Source organism: Lissotriton helveticus, chromosome 6, assembly GCF_964261635.1.
Source record: "Lissotriton helveticus chromosome 6, aLisHel1.1, whole genome shotgun sequence".
Lineage (NCBI taxonomy): Eukaryota > Metazoa > Chordata > Amphibia > Caudata > Salamandridae > Lissotriton > Lissotriton helveticus.
The window spans coordinates 1,641,204,314-1,641,224,841 of record NC_136067.1 but is presented as its reverse complement, the minus strand read 5'-3'; the positions used below and the strand labels follow the sequence as shown (position 1 = coordinate 1,641,224,841).

The 20,528-nt window shown below is 41.2% G+C and overlaps 1 protein-coding gene across 1 annotated transcript in view; it reads right to left on the bottom strand.

Annotated features, from left to right (window-relative positions):
* EML6 (EMAP like 6) overlaps window positions 1-20,528 on the bottom strand; it is a 928,771-nt gene that overhangs the window by 181,434 nt on the left and 726,809 nt on the right. Inside the window, exon 28 of the mRNA XM_078649484.1 lies at window positions 8,342-8,420. Within this exon, the coding sequence (XP_078505610.1) occupies window positions 8,342-8,420 (79 nt within the window). The remainder of the gene's footprint in view (window positions 1-8,341; window positions 8,421-20,528) is intronic.

The window sequence follows — 20,528 nt, the reverse complement described above, 5'->3', positions numbered from 1 at the left end:
ACGCAGATGCATCTAAAAGAGATACAATTGCCAAACCCATGTTTGCGTATAAGAGGAACAAAAACATAAAAGATCATGTGGTGCACTCCCGCATGAATATGACAGGAGCGTTAAAACAAATGAGTATCACTGGACTACAACCTGTGTAGGCAATTTTAAATGCGTGAACTGTAAGACTTGCGCAGGAGCAATAGAGGCTCCCACACTACATTTTAATGGACAAGTGATACTACCCACCGGTGTAAGCCATCTAACGTCATTTACTTGATAATATGCCCATGTGAATTGGGATATGTGGGCGAGACTGGGAGAGCGCTGAATGTGAGGCTAACGGAACACAGGTCTGCTATCAGGACGAAAAAGACAACAGCTCCCCTAGTAAACCATAATTTGAAAATAAAAACATGCACCTGAGGATATGCATTTGTACATATTGGAAAGAATCTGTCCAAAAGAAGGAAAATCTTTAGATTCTATTCGAAAAAATTAGAGAAGTATACTGGATCTTTATCTTGGGTACTGCAGTATAGGGCTTGAACCTTGAAATACCGTGGGATCAGGCTATCAAGTAGAACCACAATGTTACTTTATTTAATTTAAATATATATTGCCAAAGATATCAAGGTAATACAGTATAATTTAAGTTAATATAAAGCATAACTGCCACTAAATACATGAGTTTCAGGACCTTAAAGACACGTGTGATGCCTGATATATATAAGTCTGGGGTCAGTAATGTACACACATGAGAAGTGTGAGTATAGACACCACATATATATATGTTGAAAATTATACTTTCAGATAATATACACAGCCTTGTTTGTTGATACCCTTTGATACAGGACAACTTCCACCAAATATATGGATTTCAGGGCTTTAAAGAAAAGTGTGTGCCTGATATATAATAGTCTGAGGTTAGTACCGTATACATATGATAAGCGACAGTATAGACACTACATATGTATAAATATCATATTTATATCAGGAAGGTGGATAGTTAGGGTGTTGTACCAAGAAAAGTAAACTGTTACGGTTCAGCCTATTTTTTCCTATATTATTCGGAATTATGTAGCTTTTCTTTAACAACAAGTAGTAGATTGACACACAATATTGTTATCGCCATGTCACTGACGTATGGCTATATATGCGGGAATTCAGTTTTGGCCCTTGATGAAATAAACATCTTTAGATAAACGGTACACGGATAGATACTAAGTTTGTCACTTTGTTGTTTTTTATAATTGTTTTGGCAAGTGAAAATCTAGTCAGAGTCTTGTGTGGAGAGAAATGTTTCAAAGCATTAAATATTCCTTTTAGGACTGAAACGTAAAACAACAGGGAATATGGGTCCGCAATGTTTATATAATATTCTAATTCCGGACTTAAGTTAAATGCAGCAATACGGACTTTTCCTAAAAAGACTCCCGACATACGGTTAAAGCTATTCAACATGACGGCCTCTTTCTTAATTTTTCATATCTGATTTAAGCAAACACATGATTAATCATCTAGATAACAACACCTGTATTGGTAATATAGTAACACCAACATGGTGGACTCGTTCACACATTATAATTTACCAAGACGCACTATACTATCGTCATTGCGTCACGTATTCACGCTACGTCAGGCTATTTCAATGGTGAAATGAGCCGGGCCGTGTTTGCATCTTGGAACACCGAAGTACGGTTTAGAACCTACAAAGAAAGGAAGGTAAGAGATCGATCTGCAGACAACCTATTCTGTATTCACTTTACCAATGCCATTTAGATTTAAGACTACAAAAAAGATAAAGTAAAACTTGCGAAGTCTCAAAGTTAGCTCCTACCGGGGCATGAGGCTAATAAATCATTGAACTGGGGTTCGGGTGACATCCTATTAAAACAATATCGTACATGACATTAGTTGCAAGCTAAAAGCAACGCGTTACAATTTCTTATAGTGATAAAGATATAGATTGCACATTGTTAGCTACAAAAGAGGAATTTGGGTATATATAAAAAATTCATCAAATAATAAAGTACGGGAAAATAGAGTAAGCGACCCTCTGATAAAGCGGTTGCATATCATTGTGAAGGTATAAGATTAATAAATCAATGATTCTAGAGGTGGTTTATACTTCATCAGGATCATGCCACCTAAGTATGAACGGCAAGTCACAATGAGTTAAAGAATCAAAATACATAGTAGGGATTCTTGGAGGCACGCTTATATGATGCGTACATATGACAAAATATATTAATATATACGTGGGTTCACTTTAGGCTACGAATTTGAGTATTTAAAATTATAAGCCTAATAATCCTTTTCAATAATAAGATCCTTTTACCAATAGGAAAGTGGCATAGTATGTTACTACTGAGGATAAGTAGACGCACATGCTTTATCCACTTCCCGTAACGACATACGATAGACATATATTTGTATCAGTTAGCTGGATTTTCCTTTTTGTTTTCACCAGGATACATCATGACCTATCCACATGACCTTCATTAGCCTTGAAATATGGAAATCCAGAATATCAATCGGTGGACATAGATTATTTCCAACTGCAGAGGTCAGTATATCCCTCATTAGCGGTGTATAAACATGGATGAAATATATTGATAAAGATATATAAGAGAAAGATTGAATCTAATGTAGCCAAATTAATTATAATTGCAGGGACATCTATACTACTATTATAAAGAGAGAACAGAAACCTTTTGGCAAGGTAAACTCAGGAACCACAGCGCCAATCCACACACCCAATACATTGTTGTAATCCTCAGGGTGTGTAGATGGACATAGGCTGCATAAAATAAAAAATAAACGTAAATTAAAAAATTAAATTTTCAAAACAAAGTAGTCCCCTAAAACAAGCGCCGGCCACGACGTAGCGCTGACCGCGACCTACACCTGCGTGATGACGACAGGCGGGGAGGAGCGGTCACGAGCGGCGACGTGCGGCGAGGAGTGACGTGTGGCAAGGAGTGGCGCGGCGGCTGAGGTAAGGCGAGGCGGGAGGCGGTCTGGGCAATGTCGGGGCGGGCGGGGGCCCGGGAGTGGGGGCTAAGTCCGGAGCACGGCTGAGGTAAGGCAGAGGCGGGAGGCGGGCGGGCGGGCAGCGGTATAAGCAATGTCGGGGCGGGCGGGGTGCCCGGCCGGGACTAAACAAATGCTCAAAATGCAGCCCCCAGCCCCCTTCTGCCCCCCAGGGCGGGCTGGCAGCGGTATAAGCAATGTCGGGCGGGCGGGCGGCACGGCCGGGACTAAACAAATGCTCAAAATGCAGCCCCCAGCCCCCTTCTGCCCCCGGGCAACGCCGGGGCGGGCTGCTAGTATATCTATAAAGCGCTTGGAGGCTAATACTTGATTAAGAAAGTGTATGGAGATAAAGTAAAAGGTGAGTATTCTACGAACACTCCTGAAAGTATCCCTATAGTAGATTGAGAGACCGTACAATAAAATAATTTTGTATAGGTAATAAGGATCGATTTATCGTAACAGCCACATTATATGCCCTTCAATACCCAAGAACCAAGTCATTTAAATTTTATGCTGATGCTCAAGCTGGAATATAAGCTATTAAAGGATGTAATCAAGATAGTTCAGGTAAGTAATCAATAAGTATAACAATTAGGATTACATAGATATGAGAATGAGTCAATAAACATTATTCTTTACAATTTCAGAGAAAGCCCGATATTGAATACATGCGCAAATAGTGAAGTTCTTACACCCGTAGATTTATGTGTTGAAGCAAAGAAAGTGAACTGAATAGTTCTGGTAAGAGGCTGCTAAATGCTAAGATATGTACTATGTGCTAATACATAGGCATTAGTACGAACCAGCAGAAACAATGGAGCATAATTGCAAAAAAGAACAACAGTCTTGTACCCCCATTAATTTGAACATAGGGGAGTACAGGCATACAGAATAATCCTTTAAAATAGGACCTGTGAACATCACTCTATTGTCTATTGTTCAGAATAGATGACCACATATAGTGGTCCGAACTAACATCTAGCCAACATATTTGGCATCTAAATTAAGTGGACAATTGACATTCATGTGAGGTATTTGAACCCATAGGGTAATAACAAAGACCAGACATAGACCTGTATAGTATCTATTTTTGATAACAGTAATATCACTCTAGGGGTGCTATAGCATTTTGTATGTTATATGTTCACAAATTTCATATTAATATATGTAGATTCACTTTATAGTGGATCCGGAACCTGTGAACCTTGATGACCATGTATAGATGCAGTTGTACCATAGATTTATATAAGTTACATTAAAATCTTTTTCCATTTTAGCAAACTACTGGTGTGAAAACCCTGAGGAAGGCTTCTGCCGAAACGCGTTGGTGATAGAAAAGTTCTGTAACCAGTGTCTTCTCAAAATCAGTGCATATAAGATACCTGAAAATTAACATCTGTGATCAATATTTTTCTAAAATTGACGTAAGCTCGGTGTCTAACTGAATATCACTTAGATATACTGTATTAGATCTATTGTGACTGGTTTTGCTTAATAACTGAAGACATTTATACCTCTTAGGCACATCATACCTTACAATACCTTGTGGTTTCCATGTATATAGGGAATGATTTAGGATATGTATGTATTTCTGATAGAACTATTGATTATATGTATGTATGTTTTTCATAAAATGAAATAATTTTTAAGAAAGAGAAAAAAAAAGAAGTGAAATAAAAAAGATATATTTTTCTATCATATTATTTTTGGTTGTATAATTTGATTATAGATTTATGGTTTAACTGCTACACAGTTTATTTTTTAGCACTATGTCCGGTGCAAATTTATTTTCCAAATAAGCAGCAACAGATTAGGACACCATGCCTTAAAGTCTAGATAGATAATGAATATCTCAGTGAGTCTGTAGTACGAGTGTGGTGGTAGGAGTCTGTGTTGTGTGAGTATGGGTCCTGTGGAATCCAGTTGAATGAGTTGGGTTTAACATGGCACATGGTTTAACATGGCACAAGAGAGGGATTCCCTCCCTGCTGTGAATGCCATCACTTCACCCAAAGGCTGTGCCTGAGGAGTAACCTGAAAATAAAATTTGACTGAGAACCAGTCCAAACCGGTTCTGAAGCCTTAGTCAGTAGATCCACATTCCCTGTCTGGAAAGCGTGTATAAATGTAAGATCCACACCACCCCACTTTGTTCCAGTCCCAGGTTCTTCCTGACCAAGGAAGGGAGTGTTCTACAGAGTACTTGAGGAGCTGATGGGCAACCCCTGCTCGTGTCTGTCCTCACACTACCTTCCTGAGAACCCTCTGACTGCTCTCCTTCACTATTTTGAGAGTCAAGTCTAGAAGAGGAGTACTTGGTGCAATTTGCAAAACCATAGTAGAATGGCATCTGAGACACCTATGCCAAACTACCTCAACCCTCACAGTTGTGGCTCATTAGCCCCTGCCTTCCCCCTATGCCCCCAAATGGAGTCTGATAAGAGCCAAGAATAGAAACATCCTGCAGATGGTCCTTGACACCGAGAGCTCTGTTAACTGAAACTTTGAAATTTGAAAGTGGGGATGTTCAAGGAAGACCTGTGTGCCCCATGAGGTGAGTTAATTCCATCCATGCACACAAGTGAGGTGGCATCCTTACCTCCTGAAGGTCACGCCAAGAAAACAAAATGTCCTTCAACATGACATGTATACAGTCCTGTTGGCGATCCTTTGACCCTATCAATTCCATGATTCACAAATTCAACTGAAGCCTGTTGAAGTATTCATAAAACACGGTTTTATTTAAGTTCAAATATATCATCTGTAGAAACACATTATGTAAGAGACAGCCAAAACGTGTTTCGAGGAATACTTCTCATACTCAAGGCAGACTTATATCAGTATGTCAAGTACTTGGTTCCATTGCAATGTAGCTCATCCTCATCAACAATATTATAGCACTCCCCACAATAAGGTATCACGATAATCATTTCACTCTAGCAGCAAAGCAGTTAGGGCCAATCGCGCTGGATGAGTTTTCCTCGAAACACATGCTGGCTGTTTCTTACATAATTTGTTTCTACTGATGATACATCCCAACTTGAATAAAGAAAATCATGATGTGTGAACAATTCATGAAATTTCCGTTGAATTTGTGAATCGTGGCACTTGATTATGTCAAAAGACCTGCAACAGGACAGTATGGACTTGAAATGCACCATGGAGGTTAGGTGCAGGAGGTGAAGGTGTCGGACATTATTTCCTTACCCTGGAATGCGGGCTAACAACATGGCATCTACGATGCTCTTTCTTGGAGTCATCATCCCTACCATCTTTAAGGATGGCATATCTGCTACACACCTTTTTCCTGTGCTGTCACATATATTTTCCATCCTCCTTTGCATTGGTATCACCTGTATCATCATTAAGGACTCCATTGTGGCTGGCCCTTTGAAATTAGTGCAAGAGACAATAGTCTAGGGCCCAAGACAGATCACAGTATGAAGCATGACAACACTACACACAGGCACACAGCACACCAAGGCTAATGCAGTCCTTCTGTACCACATATATAGTGACTCAAAGTTGACACCCCATGAAGTTCATGTTTATGATACCTCACAGTGCCCATCTTGGAATTCATTAGGTAAAAAAAACAGCCCCTTCTGTCGCCATGTGCTTAGGATGCATTAGTTGGGAATTAGACAGTAAGGAAACTGGACAAAGACATAGTGGAACTGAGGCAATACTTTGTTTAGGAGCGAGGCAAGCCTGTTTGCCTCCAAATGCAAAACTTGATTAAGGGCTGTAGCAAGCCAGGCAGCAAGTGTTCAATGGGAGATTGGTAATAAGTGCACCGTTGGGATGACAGAAGTGAATTGCTGATTACTAAAAGTTTCTAGTTGCAAGTCTTTTTTGGGTTTGGTTCCTGCAGAGTATGGGCCATCAAACTCCCTCGATTTAAGCGGCTGTGAATCTAAATCTTCATAATATAGATTGAATCTAAATTTCAGCAAGACTTGAGAGACCACGATCAGCTATGTGCATCAAACCAGATTAGTACCGCAGTCCAGCCTTACCATTCCCATTCCCATTGAGAACCCGGCCAGAACATGAAAAACTGAACAGTGTAGATCACTATAATTCCATTTCTCCCCATGCTTTCTTCCCTGATCAGTCCTAAATCCTATTTCCATAATTCTACCTCGACCCACAAGGAAACAACTTTCTCCTCTGTCTCCTATGCAATTTAACATCTTCCACCTTTTGAATGATGTGTTTCTTAGGTCTATGCTGCCATGTGAGAAGTCATAAATCTTACATTTTCTGGGACATTTGAAGTTTATTTTGCTGCAAAACCTTAAATAATTTTGACAAATCATGAAGTGGGTGATGTGGAGCTAGGTTGACACACTTTTGCAGTCTATGCACCAGTCTTGCAATGGAAAAAAGACTACATCTGTAACAAAAGGAGGGAAAATATGTGCTGTCGGAGGACACTGCTCAGATAGCATACATGTAGAAGAGAGACACAGGGCAGAAATAGAAGAGAACAGGGGAGACTCAATGAGGAAGAGAGAGAGTTGGATGGGAAAAGAGACTGTGAATAGGTTGAAAAAGAAGGTGAGTGAAAGAGAGATGAGGAAAACTGAGGAGCTGTGGAAGGTGTCGAGCATATAGAGAGAACTGAATGAAAGTAGAAGAGTAAGAGGAAAGGATGTTGAAGAAAGAGCAAAGTGTCTGAGGCTGAAGATGCAGAATTTAGGATCTAGAAATGGAAGATGGAATAAGATCCTTCTCTACCCCTCCCCAAATCCTCTGACTTGTTATGCGATTTATGATGCCATATGTAATATCATGAGTGACACCATTAGAATAGGCAACAACATTTGGTTAATGGTGCATGGCAACATATTTTTAAATTTCCTATCCTTGTTCTGCTAACATTTAAGTAGTTGTTTCAAGACTTTCTGCGCACTACTCTGATCACATAATACAAGCATTTTTCATTGAAATTTAAGAGCCTTAATTTGTATTATATGGAGCATAACAGTATATATTTGTAAACATATGTGGATATACTTACAAGTATGCACTGGTATGCTCAATTGGGATGATACAATTAGCATGCTAATTAACTTAACCATGCATGTATTTTACGGGCTCAGAACAGGTTCTATTTCTAAAATGGAAGACATGTCGTTGGTAGACCTCAGCAATAAAAAATTTGCTGTGAAGCACTACAACACCTCGTATGGGGTAGTAAGCACTATATAAATACAATTGGCAATTACAATTACAGTAACAGTTCGAAGTAAATCATTTCAAGGCAGACATTAAGATAATAAATGTAAAATACAAAGTTTTATCCAACCTCAATCACTTTTTTCTTTTTGTTGATGTTATTCGTTTGTAGTTTTTCTGGTTGAGGAACAGCTCGGCTAACTGGTGGTCTAGAACAAATAACACAAAATATAGATATTAATTTTGTATCATTCTAACAAGGCCTAAAAAAACAATTGTGGCTGGGGCCAGCAAAAGATGTTGGTTGGCAGGAATTCTTCCGACTTCTGTGGCATTGGGGCATTGGTACTGAATAAACTGAATAAATTCAGGGTCTACTCATTTGTACTGACTTATACCTGACAAACATGGCTTTGTGTAGTACAATATCAAATGCCACCGATATGTGATACAAGATGCCCCTGGACTAAGGAAATTTTGTGTCCTACAACAATCCAAATTCAAATCAAATCGTGTCTTACACAAATATTAGAAGAATAAAGTTTCACCTGCTGGCCATTTTACAGTATAACTAAGAATAACCTATGCTTCCAAGAGTTTGGTGTTAGCTCCCCTGGACTAATGAAACATTCTTTCCACTGGCCTCCTGTGATAGGCTGCAAAGGCTCCAAAACCAGGCTGCCAAATTTGGTTTAAATATGCCGGACATGAACACATATAATGAGCTTTCAGAACCCTTCACTGTCTCCTGGAGCACGCGAGGACTGCGTTTAAAGTGGAACTTATTTTTGTAAGAAGAAGTGTCTGGGACCAAAGTTTTGCTCAGAAGCCAGCTCAGAAGTGCCGTTCCCCGAAAATAAGGGCCAGTGGGCTTCACCTCTAACCACCGGCTCAAATTAAACACTGCCATTGACACTTTCAAAAAATTTACAATCAAAAAATGTGGTTACTCACTGAAAACGGCCATCTAAATGCATCAACTCACCTTCCATTTGTTTCACCATGTTGCTAATGTGAAGCTTTATAAGTTTAACTACCTATCTACAGGAGAAATGATAAAGACTTACAAAAGGAAACATTACTTTAAAAAGTTATTTTAATTTTGTGTAATATCTCTGGGACTCCCGCGTGCTTTCCTCCAAAACTGCTGCATCTTTGCATATATATATATATATATATATATAATATACCCCATATTTTTTTGGTGTACGTTAGTTTGTGATTCACGCACATTTATTTCTGGCGGTAAACGGTAGGAAAATGTTTGCGCAATTTCCACGAGGCCTCACTGAGCACTCTAGCTGAATATATTTGTGGAGCCGGTTCCATCCATCCTCCAGTCTGCTATTGTACTTTCAGTTTGTTGGATTTTAAGCAGAAAAAAACAAAATTCTATCATCTTACAGCTTCTGACCCTCATATCTTTTCTTTTTGTAATCAACATTCAGGCGCACAGTGTGTCCTTTGATGTTTTCTTTTGCAGCCCTACTATGTGTGGAAACAACAGCCATTTGTTTCCACACATAAGTTACTGATTTCATCCTAGGTGGTCTTGATTGTGCAGTTATCTCTCCCTTTAACAGTGATATCGTGCCTTTTGTACCAGATTTACTGGAGTAAATAGCAATTGGGTAACTATAAATAAGTGTACAACCAAGTGCTACTTGAGAGTATAGTCTACTATTAAATGGTGACTAAACCTCATGGAAAATAGTAATCTGGCTCTTAGCTGTCCCTTTAAAGTTTAACAAGATGTTCTGCGATCTCATGCAGTACATTCTTTTTTTACATTTTTTAAAAATAGTTTTTATTGACTTCGGTAACATATAGCCACAGCCTTAAAAATTGCAATTTTAAGGAGGTGTGTTACATAAGCCAACACCATGCAAATCAGCAACATCCAGAAATGCAATGTATGCCAGATCATGCAGTGCATTCTTAGGGCTGCGGCTGCTTGGTCAGGGTATTCAATTTAAAGATGGCGTCTTGGTCAGTTAATAAGAATGTGAGGGTTAGTGTCTAACATCCTCGAATGTAACTGGGAGGGGTTCTAAATTTCGGTTAAAATAGAAATAGTTGGATTACTTTGCATATATTATTCCATGCCTTTCGGGGCATATGTCAACTTACGCAAATAAAGCTAAATTAGGGAAAATGGAAGGCCTGATAGCTGACCGACCACATTCATAAGAAAAGTTTCCCCCCTGAATACTTTCAGTCAACAAATTCTACACCATTTTGATTATCTAGGATTTTGTTTTGGAGCTGTTCCTTTAAATACAGTAAGGCAATGCTGTGGAATACCTCACGGACCATAGACGTCTTAAGTTGTAAGAACAGAGCAGGACCTTTGTTCATAACATTGAAATTCATTAAGTAAAAGTAGAGACTGTGGTGTTAAATGTCACAGCAATCTGAGATGCAACACTCGAACTGCAAAATGCCCTTGTTGATAATGACGTTTGTCACTGGTTGTACCCTCTTCCAAAATTAACCCAGCTGATACCTGTAGCGTGGAGACTGTGTAGACCATAAGATGCCTGAAATGAATTAATAAATAAAAATGTTTAAGGCAAGAGTATGACCCAAGCTGCCTGGTTTATCCCCTAAAGAGGCTTTTGAGTTGTTCTTGGGGTGTATGGTACTTTAAGCCTTCTGTGGGTTCCGCATATACATAACACATGGGTAGCCATTGTTTTGAAAGAGTTATGGGCTGACCCAGAGCTGTGTAAAAGAGAACAACGTTTGTATGGGATGCTTTCATGTACTGGGATGTGGAACGAGAGAGAAGTGCAATGGAAACCCCAGGCTGCAGAGAGAGTGAGTGCGGTGCTGGGTTTTTCGGTGAGTTTTCTGGCATATTACAGGTGAGTGGAGCTGACCAGGTGTGGTCACATCGAGTGGTGTGAATGTATGGACTTGATGAAGATAGTGAAGGCTCCTCAGTGTGCGCTACAGGAGAAGAGTCAGGACAAATCAGAGTGCAGAAGAAGGCAACAGTGGGTAAGTTACGTAAGAGAAAGCATTGTATGCAGTGAGCACAGAGTTGGCACACTTCTAAGGACTTTCTGTGCATGGCTGCATGAGTAATCGTTACCATGTGCACACAGGTGAACATATGTGGTAGTTTTGGGGCTTTTGTCTAAGCTCTGTATCTCCTTAAGGTTCCACCACCATGGTGCACACAAGCATCGAAAAAAACTTTATGTATAAAGGGAGGGAATGTGTTTTCCTGCCAAATGTGTAGACCCTGCCATAGAACCAATCCTAATTGTACGTTTTTTCAGGAGTGTCAAAACCATCTGATACTACTTGCGTCCAAACTTCTGCCTTGCCTTCAAGCATATGGCTTATTGCCTTCTCAGTCATCTGCAGCTGCTATCTCACTTCTGTACTTTGTTACCGGAAGGCTAGATATTGCCATGTGAAAACCTTATCATAGGCAGCCCTTTTTAAAACGTATGTGGAGGCAAATCCAGAAAGATATGTAAAATGTGGGTGCGAATATATGCTTCAACTTCCTCCACACAGATCTTGAAATTGCATACATCAAACATGGTCCATCCCGGATATTCAATATCAGATTGATGAATGCCTCTGTAAATGACTGGAAAGGACATTCATCTTGTGGCCCATTATGAAGTATATCTGTCATCCATCAACTTTTAAGTCAACGGGAACCTTCAAACATAAAGCACTAGATCCCACCTTCAAAAAGGTCAGGAGGTATTTAGCAATCTATCCCTAATGGAATTTATGTAAGACCACATGTTCACCCAGTGTTTCAATGCTGCTAAAATCAATGGTTCATCTTAAGTTCCCGAAAGTCATTCTACTTTCACTATAATTCGTGCCCTAATGTCCACAGTGATAGGTGTATCTGACATGGAACTGTCATCTCGCTGTTTGCTCACAGTTTCAGTAATCTTTACTTCCTTTCAGAGTGTTGTACCTCTTCCTTCTTAGTGCCACTGCCAAAGCTTTAAGGGCCAAATGCGACGTCCATAATATAGCAAGAGATACTGGTGTTGTAATAAGACTAACTGAGGTGCAACTGAATGCATCTGCTTTGATACATCATGCACTCTAAATTCTGTACATTTTCAATGTCTATGAGAGTCCGGTAACTAGAGTTGCTAAGTACCCTGTAAATCTGCGACTGCTGCAGATTTTCAGGACTTCACTTGAACTTTTTTAATAAAGCTCGGAATTTGCTTTAAAAGTAGGAGTAACCTCACAGGAGCAAATGTCTTACGTTCTTCTCAGCCTTATGTGAACCAGGTCTAGTAGAAGAGTTTAAAAACAGAAACATTTAACATATATACTATCAAAGCATTACGAAATAAAAAAATATTTTCAATGCTGCAAGTTGCACAAAACATTATGATTACTTTATTTCTTGAGGATATAATACAATGAATATTAATAAAACAGTGCAACAAGGTGCACTGGCTCAGAGTGAACATGTACCATTACACAGATACATGTTATTACTGTTATGCGACTACTAACACAACAGAAATGGGACACCAATTGGTAGTGATTCCTGCAACAAGGGTTTTTGCCTCTAAGGTTTGAAGGATGCAGGTGGAGCACACATCATTTAGCGGAGAACTACTTTGCATTATATCAACAGTGAGATTAGAAGTGGTGGACAACATAGGATAAAAGGTAGATTTCCACAGGATGTTGAGTGCATAACACTGTCAGGTAAAATATGGATAGAATTGTTGAATATGTTTAACAAAGGTCAATATTTGCCGGTAAAAATCCATTCTGAATTGAATGTCTTCAGATTAAGAAATGATTCTGAACTTTGGTTTGCAATCGTGGGAGCCAGAAAGCAGCCATTTCTCGGTTGCCATTTACAAGTTCACAGGTACCATGAGCGTCCTTTACAGTAGGCTGGAGGAGATAAAGTGGTGTAGAAAGCAATAATGTGATGTAGGAAAGCACTGAGGAATTCTTATTTTAATCCGCGTCAGGAGAATAGTCAAGCAATGCCAAACGGGATGCTTACGAATGAATAACAGCAGACTTATTAGACACTGAATGTTCACAGAGGACACAAAATGGCACAATCAAAGTTCAATGCATCCTGGGAGCAAACAATGCACTTTGTTAAATACTGTTAAATGCTGGTACAGCAGGTTATGGCATATACTAGGTGTGTGATGTGTACACCATTCTGAGCTTTGGACCTTGGAACAGTGAATAATTCTGTAATTGTATATGTTTTCCAAGTTCTGCAGTGCACAAACTTGGAACATGTAGCTTTTGAATGCAAGAACCATTGGTTACACTGAATATTACATTTGTAACATTTTATGTTTTTTGTTCCAGATCTATAAAGACCAAATGAAGGCTCAGCAGCTTTTTGGTGGATTTCTGAACTATGAGCGCTAAGACAGCCCGTTAAAAAAATAGCTCCCAAAAGTAGGCATACCGCTGACGTTAGTAGCAGTTCTCCAGTCCTGGCACGTATTGAAATGGGCACAAATTCTCATTAGACAAAGTGGTCAAGGCGCACCAGAAATCCCTGTTACCAATGGTTTAAAGAAGTGTGTACTTGCTCCCATATTGTTCAGGATTTATTTATCAGATCTGCTGAGTGCCCTTCCTGATGCTCAGGTTCATCAACCAACAGTATGTAGTAGGCACGTTAAAGTGCTGACATGCGGATGTTCTGGGGCAATTTCTGGGATACTTTTTATAATAAAGCTTAGTTTGAAGGACCATAATTGGCCAGGAAATATCAAGCAGTGCATTGTAAGGTGGGCCGGAACAGTAGAGTCAGAAGGATTTAGGTTTGTCTCTTGCTACGCTACCTTTATTCAAGCATTTTACATTACGGTTGTCTCTGAGGTGCTCCTGGGATGTCTAAGGTGCAGTCTAGAGCAGAAGCTCTTGTGGAATGAGATTGCATAAGATGCTTGAAAACTGCTCTCCAGTTGTCAAATGTGTCTGTGATACATGGAGTCTGATTAGCATTGATTTCGCCACTTGCGATATAAGAAGAGTTACAAAGAGAACAGATAAATGTGCTGTTTATATACCTGAAGTATAAGGTATATACGGAAGAACACAACACTGTCATGGTTGTATAAAGAAGGTTCAGAAATTGGCAGCACAACGGCCTCATAGATGATCCTGGCTTGAGGACGGTCCTCATTGAGCGAATGATGGGACAACTGTGTGTATAAGCGCTGCGTCCCATAACATGATAACCCTACAGCGATGGTCATCATACATGCACTTCTCACGTGGGATCAAAACAAAGACAACACACTTCCAACCACACACCTTACACGGCGTAGCACGCTAGCCATGTAGATAAGCACTCCAGCGCCTCACATAGGCGAGTAAGAGCTATATAAATGTTGCAGTACAATACAATGTTCGACGAATGGAAGGAACATGGGTCAGTACGGAACCTGATGATTATTGATGGACAAAGACGTGATGTTACAGGTCATATTGACTCCCCTCGTTTTAATAATTTGAAAAGAAAAAACTAAGACCAACTGAAGGACCTCAGCATGAGAGAATTCACGATTGCTTTACTTAAAATGAATATGCCTAGCATTACCCTAGCACTTTAAGGAAAGGAATAAAAATATGCTTATGAAGGTATTATCATTATAGTCCCATTATAACAACGTAAGGAAACACTGCTAAAGATGTTAAATATGTATTGAACTGAACTGAGTGGGGAAGATTAATTTATTGGACCTATAATTGTAGTGTTTTAATGTGTATACATGAACTAATCACATGTTTTGTATTTAACAAGTTGTTATATATCTATCAATCTATCTATCTATCTATTAAGACTGTACAACGTCTAAATACATTATAAATGAATACGAAATAGAGCACAATTGATGATACAGATGGGAAATAATAAACAGACGAACATAGGTTTGTTTAATAAAACTTAAAGGTTCCGATTATCAAAAAGGAGAGCAGGTTGATAAAAAGACAAGTTTAATTGATGAAAAATATCTTCTCTTACTTTATAAATCCTTGAGCAATCTGCTACTTTATGTAGTATGACATTTAATCTCAAGAAAGAACTCTCCATAAACTTGAATTAAATGCTCAATGTAGTGTGGTGATGGAGTCAAATGCAAAGGATGGTGAGGTAAATAATAGGCCGAATTCAATAAGCATTTTCTGCAAGTTGTTTCTTACTCCTGTCTTAGTGAATTACTCATGAATATCCAGGCCTGGTTCACATAGTCTGTGATGCAAGGACTTTTGACTCAGTTCAGGCACAGGTTTAACTCACTCATGTATTTCCAGGGTCAAATCTTTTTTTGATTGAAAAGCTTTTTTTCTTGCGTAATCTTGGCCTTCTACTGAAAAGCTTTCAGAATTGGGCACACATAAGTTTTTATGACTATCGAGAAAAAAATATTTCTCTGATATATTCCGACTGAAGGCGTCCCTGTTCCGTTTTCTGTAACTGCTGGATCCAATTAAAACACCTCCTCTTTATAACTCCTTTACAAGCAACAATAAGTAAAGCTGTACACCCCTAGCCCGGCAGCAATGACGACTTCTTGTTGGAACATCCTGTGGGCTGAGCGCTGCCCTCTCGCGGTACCACAGTTCATGGATGAGGCATCACGGGAGCGGGGTGGGGGAGGAGTTCACTGGAGCTTTAAACTCAACTGAATGGTGCAGGGGGCGGAGCGCTGTATCAAGGGACCTTGAAAACTGCGGAAGGGGAGGGTGCCTGAGGTAGGCGGTACAGAGGCTCAGGACTGAGGAACGGGCCAGCACGTGGCGCAAGAGCAATGGGGTTTTAGGAGTGTGAGTGAGGACAGCGCGTGCTGACAGCTTAGGAGTGTGAAATGGGTTGGTGCAAGGAGGGTCTCCTTTGGCAAGGTGAATAGGCGGGGCATGGGGAAAATTGCTTACCTATGCCGGTTTATCTGGGAGCTTACATGGCAGCGGAAACAATTTGATACTAGGGTGAAGGGCTAACGCAGCCTTGTCTGTGCTTTTTAAAACTCTACAAAGTTACAAGTCGAAAGAAACTGTGCACCCACAGACACCTCTGACTCTTGTACAAAAAAAATCTAATTAACTGTGTTGTCTCTATAATATTTGACAAGTCATGCTACCATCACTAAGGGAATCAAATTTCACACTGCACCCATTCTGCCTTGGTTGGTGCACACAACATCACTCATGGGAGATGTTTACACAATTCTAAATTGTAAATGCAGGTTGCATACTGATGATTGTCTCTAATATTTTTATTCTTTTATTTAATTCCCCCATACATTCGCTTATTAGGCCAATGAGACATACTGAAACAAAATGGAAATAAATGAAACACACTACTTACATAGGCAAACACTGACATGTGCACTTACATGGATACACAAAGCAATGGCACCATGGAGAAGGAAAGAGAAAAAGAATTACCTGGATCCCCTTGCAAGCAGCAAATAAAGCGAATTGAGACACTTAGTGCAGTTCAGCTGATCATCTTTGACCGTCTAGTTCATGCACAAGCACTTTCTGAGTTAAACAGTCATTGCTTTGTTGCACAAACCATGCTATTCAAGCATGCCAGCAAAAAATAAAACAGAAATTAAAATAGTGCACCAGACTACACATTTAGAAAATTCAACCCTTGGCATAACTGGGCAAACTCTGCACTACAGCTCCTACAAGACAAAGGGAAACAAGGAAGCGTTGTCAATGCTTCCCACACACACGCAATGCTATGTTAAAACGCCTACCGTGTGCTTTGGTCATTTTAGTTAGGTATGTAGAACCTGTAATTGTTGTAAACATACAACACATTTGCATGAAAGGAGCTTGATGTTTTAAACAAAATATGTTTTGCTCCTAATTTACCACTTACCTCCCTCTCCCCCAACTTTCAGCAAACTGCAATTTTAGTTTTCAGTGCTAAAACAACAACTTACTTTCCTTTGGTAACACCTTATCTGGTACAGACTTGATCTAGCCACAGATTCCTTACCTTAGAATTATCCCCAGGCAGATTGGATCCAAATATGTTTCGTAAGCAGTACCCTGCGTGCTGGTAGGTGGCGTCGTTTGGCTCTGTGTTGCGTTGTCCTCACCAGAAGGGACGTGTGCGCATAGATGCCACCCCAGTGCACCAAGTCAGTTACTTTTTGCGACTTTCCATGCCAGGAACACGGAGACAAGAAGAACATTGACCAATGGTGTGTAAAACTAGGGCCCTGCAAGGGGAACAGCCTTGCCCTAGCAATCTGTTCGCAGACCGCGGGGCAGGATTGGTGAATCGGTGAGGAATCTGCAGCTAGACAGAATCTCTACCAGATAAAGTGTTACCAAAGGTAAGTAGATTATTAATCTGATAGACACTTCTAGCTGCAGATTCCTTACCTTAGAATAGATACCAAACCAATATTTGCCAGGAGGAGGGTCTGCAAAACAATTTCACACCAAAAAAGTGCCCATCCTGACGGATATGACTGTCCAGGCAGTAATGCTTCACGAACATGTGCAGAGAAAACTACATTGATGCCTGACAGATATCCAGAACTGGGACTCCAGGAGCTAACACAGAGGTCGCAGTCTTTGATCTGGTGGAATGAGCCCACAAACCCTATGGGGGTTGCTTCTTGAACAATGCATAGGAGCTTTTTATGCAGAGCACGATTTATTGGGCGATGGTCCATTTCTGCACAGCATTCACTTTCTTGGCTCCGATATACCCCATGAATAGTTGGTCATCCACCCGGATCTCTTCTGTGTGGGCAGGGTAGAATGACAACTCTCTTTTTGGGTCCCGTCGGTGAAGTCACTTTTCTTCCTTAGAGGTATGCTGTGGAGCTAAGAAAATAGCAGGGTGATGGACTGGCCTACATGAAAGGGAGTGACTACCTTTGCAAGGCAGGAAGCTCTGGTGCGAGGAATCAGCTTGTCCGGGAAGATGTTGAGGTACAAAGGCTTAGATGACAAAGACTGGAGCGCACTTGCCCTCTGGGCAGATGTTATGGCCACCAGAAATGCTGTTTTGATTGTAAGGAGCCCGATAGGACAGTTGTGTAGCGGCTCAATGGGGGCGCACATGAGACATGTGAGAACCAAATTTAGGTCCCACTGAGGCATGATAAAGGATGAAGGAGGAAAAATGTGTTGGAGAAATTTTAAAATCCTATGTACAATAGGGGATTTGAACAGGGATGACTGATTTGGCAACCAGTGAAATGCAGAGATGACAAAAAGATAGCCTTTTGGGTGCCCAAAGAATAGACCTACTGGGTAATAGAAAGAATAAACAGAAGAACCTGAGAAAGGGGATCAACCTGTTTTCTGCACACCAAACCCCAAACTTTCACCAATGGCAGACTTATACCTTTTTGGTGGAAGGACACCTGGCTGCCAAGATTATATTCCAGATTTCGGGCGGAAGGTTGAAAGCTGCCAACTGGCGCCGCTCCATCTCCACGCATGAAGCAAGAGGGTGGACAGGTTCGGTGGTGCGACTGAAGATCCTACGAAGGGGCAGCCTGATCAGAGGATCGAGAGCCATGCTCAACAGCTCAGGATACCAAAGTCTCCGAGTCCAGTCTGGAGTCACAAGGATGACTTGAGAACTCTGGGCAAGAGTGGTATGGGCAGAAGGCGTACAGCAGGCCTGGGTTCTACTCAAGAGGAAAAGCGTCTCTGAGCAAGAGCTGCCTTGGAAATTCCAGCGTGCAAAACTGCCAACATTGCATGTTCTCGGTGGTGGCAAACAGATCTAACCACGGCTCTCACCACTGCAGAGAGCGACCTTGCACCACCTTTGGGGGAAGATGCCATTCGTGATCCACTAGGCATCTTCGGCTGAGTTCATCCGCCGTAGCATTCAGAGAGCCAGGCAGGTTTTTAACCACCAAGGACATGCCCTGCTGTTCCAGCCATGTCCAGCTTGCACAGGGCATTGTGACAAAGGATGTGTCACCCTAATCTGCCCGTCTTGTGGAGGTACCACATGGCAGTGGTGTTTGTCTGTAAATATTAGCACTAGGCATCCCTTGATAGAAGGTAAACAGGCTTTCAATGCCAGCCAAATCACTCAGAACTCCAATAGACTGATGTGGAGTCCGGATTCCACTGGAGACCAAAGGCATCTGATATCCACCTCTCCCAGATGGCTGCCCTACCCAAAGAGTCACTACTTTCAGATATGGTTGGAGAAGGGAGAGGAGTCTGCCTCAATCACAGTTCGTTACCACAGCGCAGATCTTGTGGTGTACCCTCCGAGATCTGGACCAGGTCAGAGATATTCCCCAGATGCTGCGCCCACTGGAACTTTAGGTCTTGCAGCAGAGCCCGCATATGCTAGAGGACATGTGTCACAAGCAGGACCCAGGCGGCATGAGGCCCAGCAGTGTCATCGTCGGTCTCACCGAAACCCAGGATAGTGGCTGAAACATCAGTAACACAGCCTTAATACCCTTGACTTTCTATTCTGGAGGATAAGCCAGAAACTGCACCATGTATAGAACAGCTCAGATGAAAGGGAACATTTGAGAGGGAGTCAGGTGTGACTTCAGCACGTTGATAGTGAACCACAGTGAGTGTATGAGGTCCACCACAGTTTGGTGGGAGAGGACTGCCCGGGGCGAGCCCGCCTCTAATAGACAGTCATCCAGATAGGGGAAGACTGGCACCCCTGATCTCCGTAGATGACTTGCAACCATAGCCATCACCTCGGTGAACACCCGAGGTGCATGGTAAAGCCAAAAGGGAGCATGGCAAACTGAAAGTGCTTGTGGCCAACCATGAACAGCAGGTAGCAACTGTGGCCTGTAGGAATATGGAAGTATGTGGCCTGTAGGAATATGGAAGTCCAACACTACCATCCATTCCCCTGGGTTGAGGGCAGACAGAACTCGAGTGAGCAAGAGCATTTTGAATTTCTCTTTTTTCAAGAAGAAATTGAGAAGGGGCAGGTGTAGGATAGGACATTCCATCCTTCTTGAACACCAGAAAGTAGCGAGAATAACAACTATGACCTACTTCTGGCATCGGTACCCACTTTATGGCTCGCTTGGCCAAGAGAGTCTCGACTTCCTGGCAGAGTAATGATAGATGGTCCTCCATCAGCCTGTCACAAGTGGATGGCATGGGTGGAGAAGTAGTCATGAAGGGGAGGGAGTAGCTCCTGGGAACAAACTGGAGAACCCAGCAGTCTGAGGTTATTGAGCTCCAGTGGTGCAGGTGATGGTGTATCCTGCCCCCCATTTGCTGCAAATGATGGACAAAGGGCAAACTAAAGACGCTTGGAGGCTGCAGCCACCGATAGGGTTGTG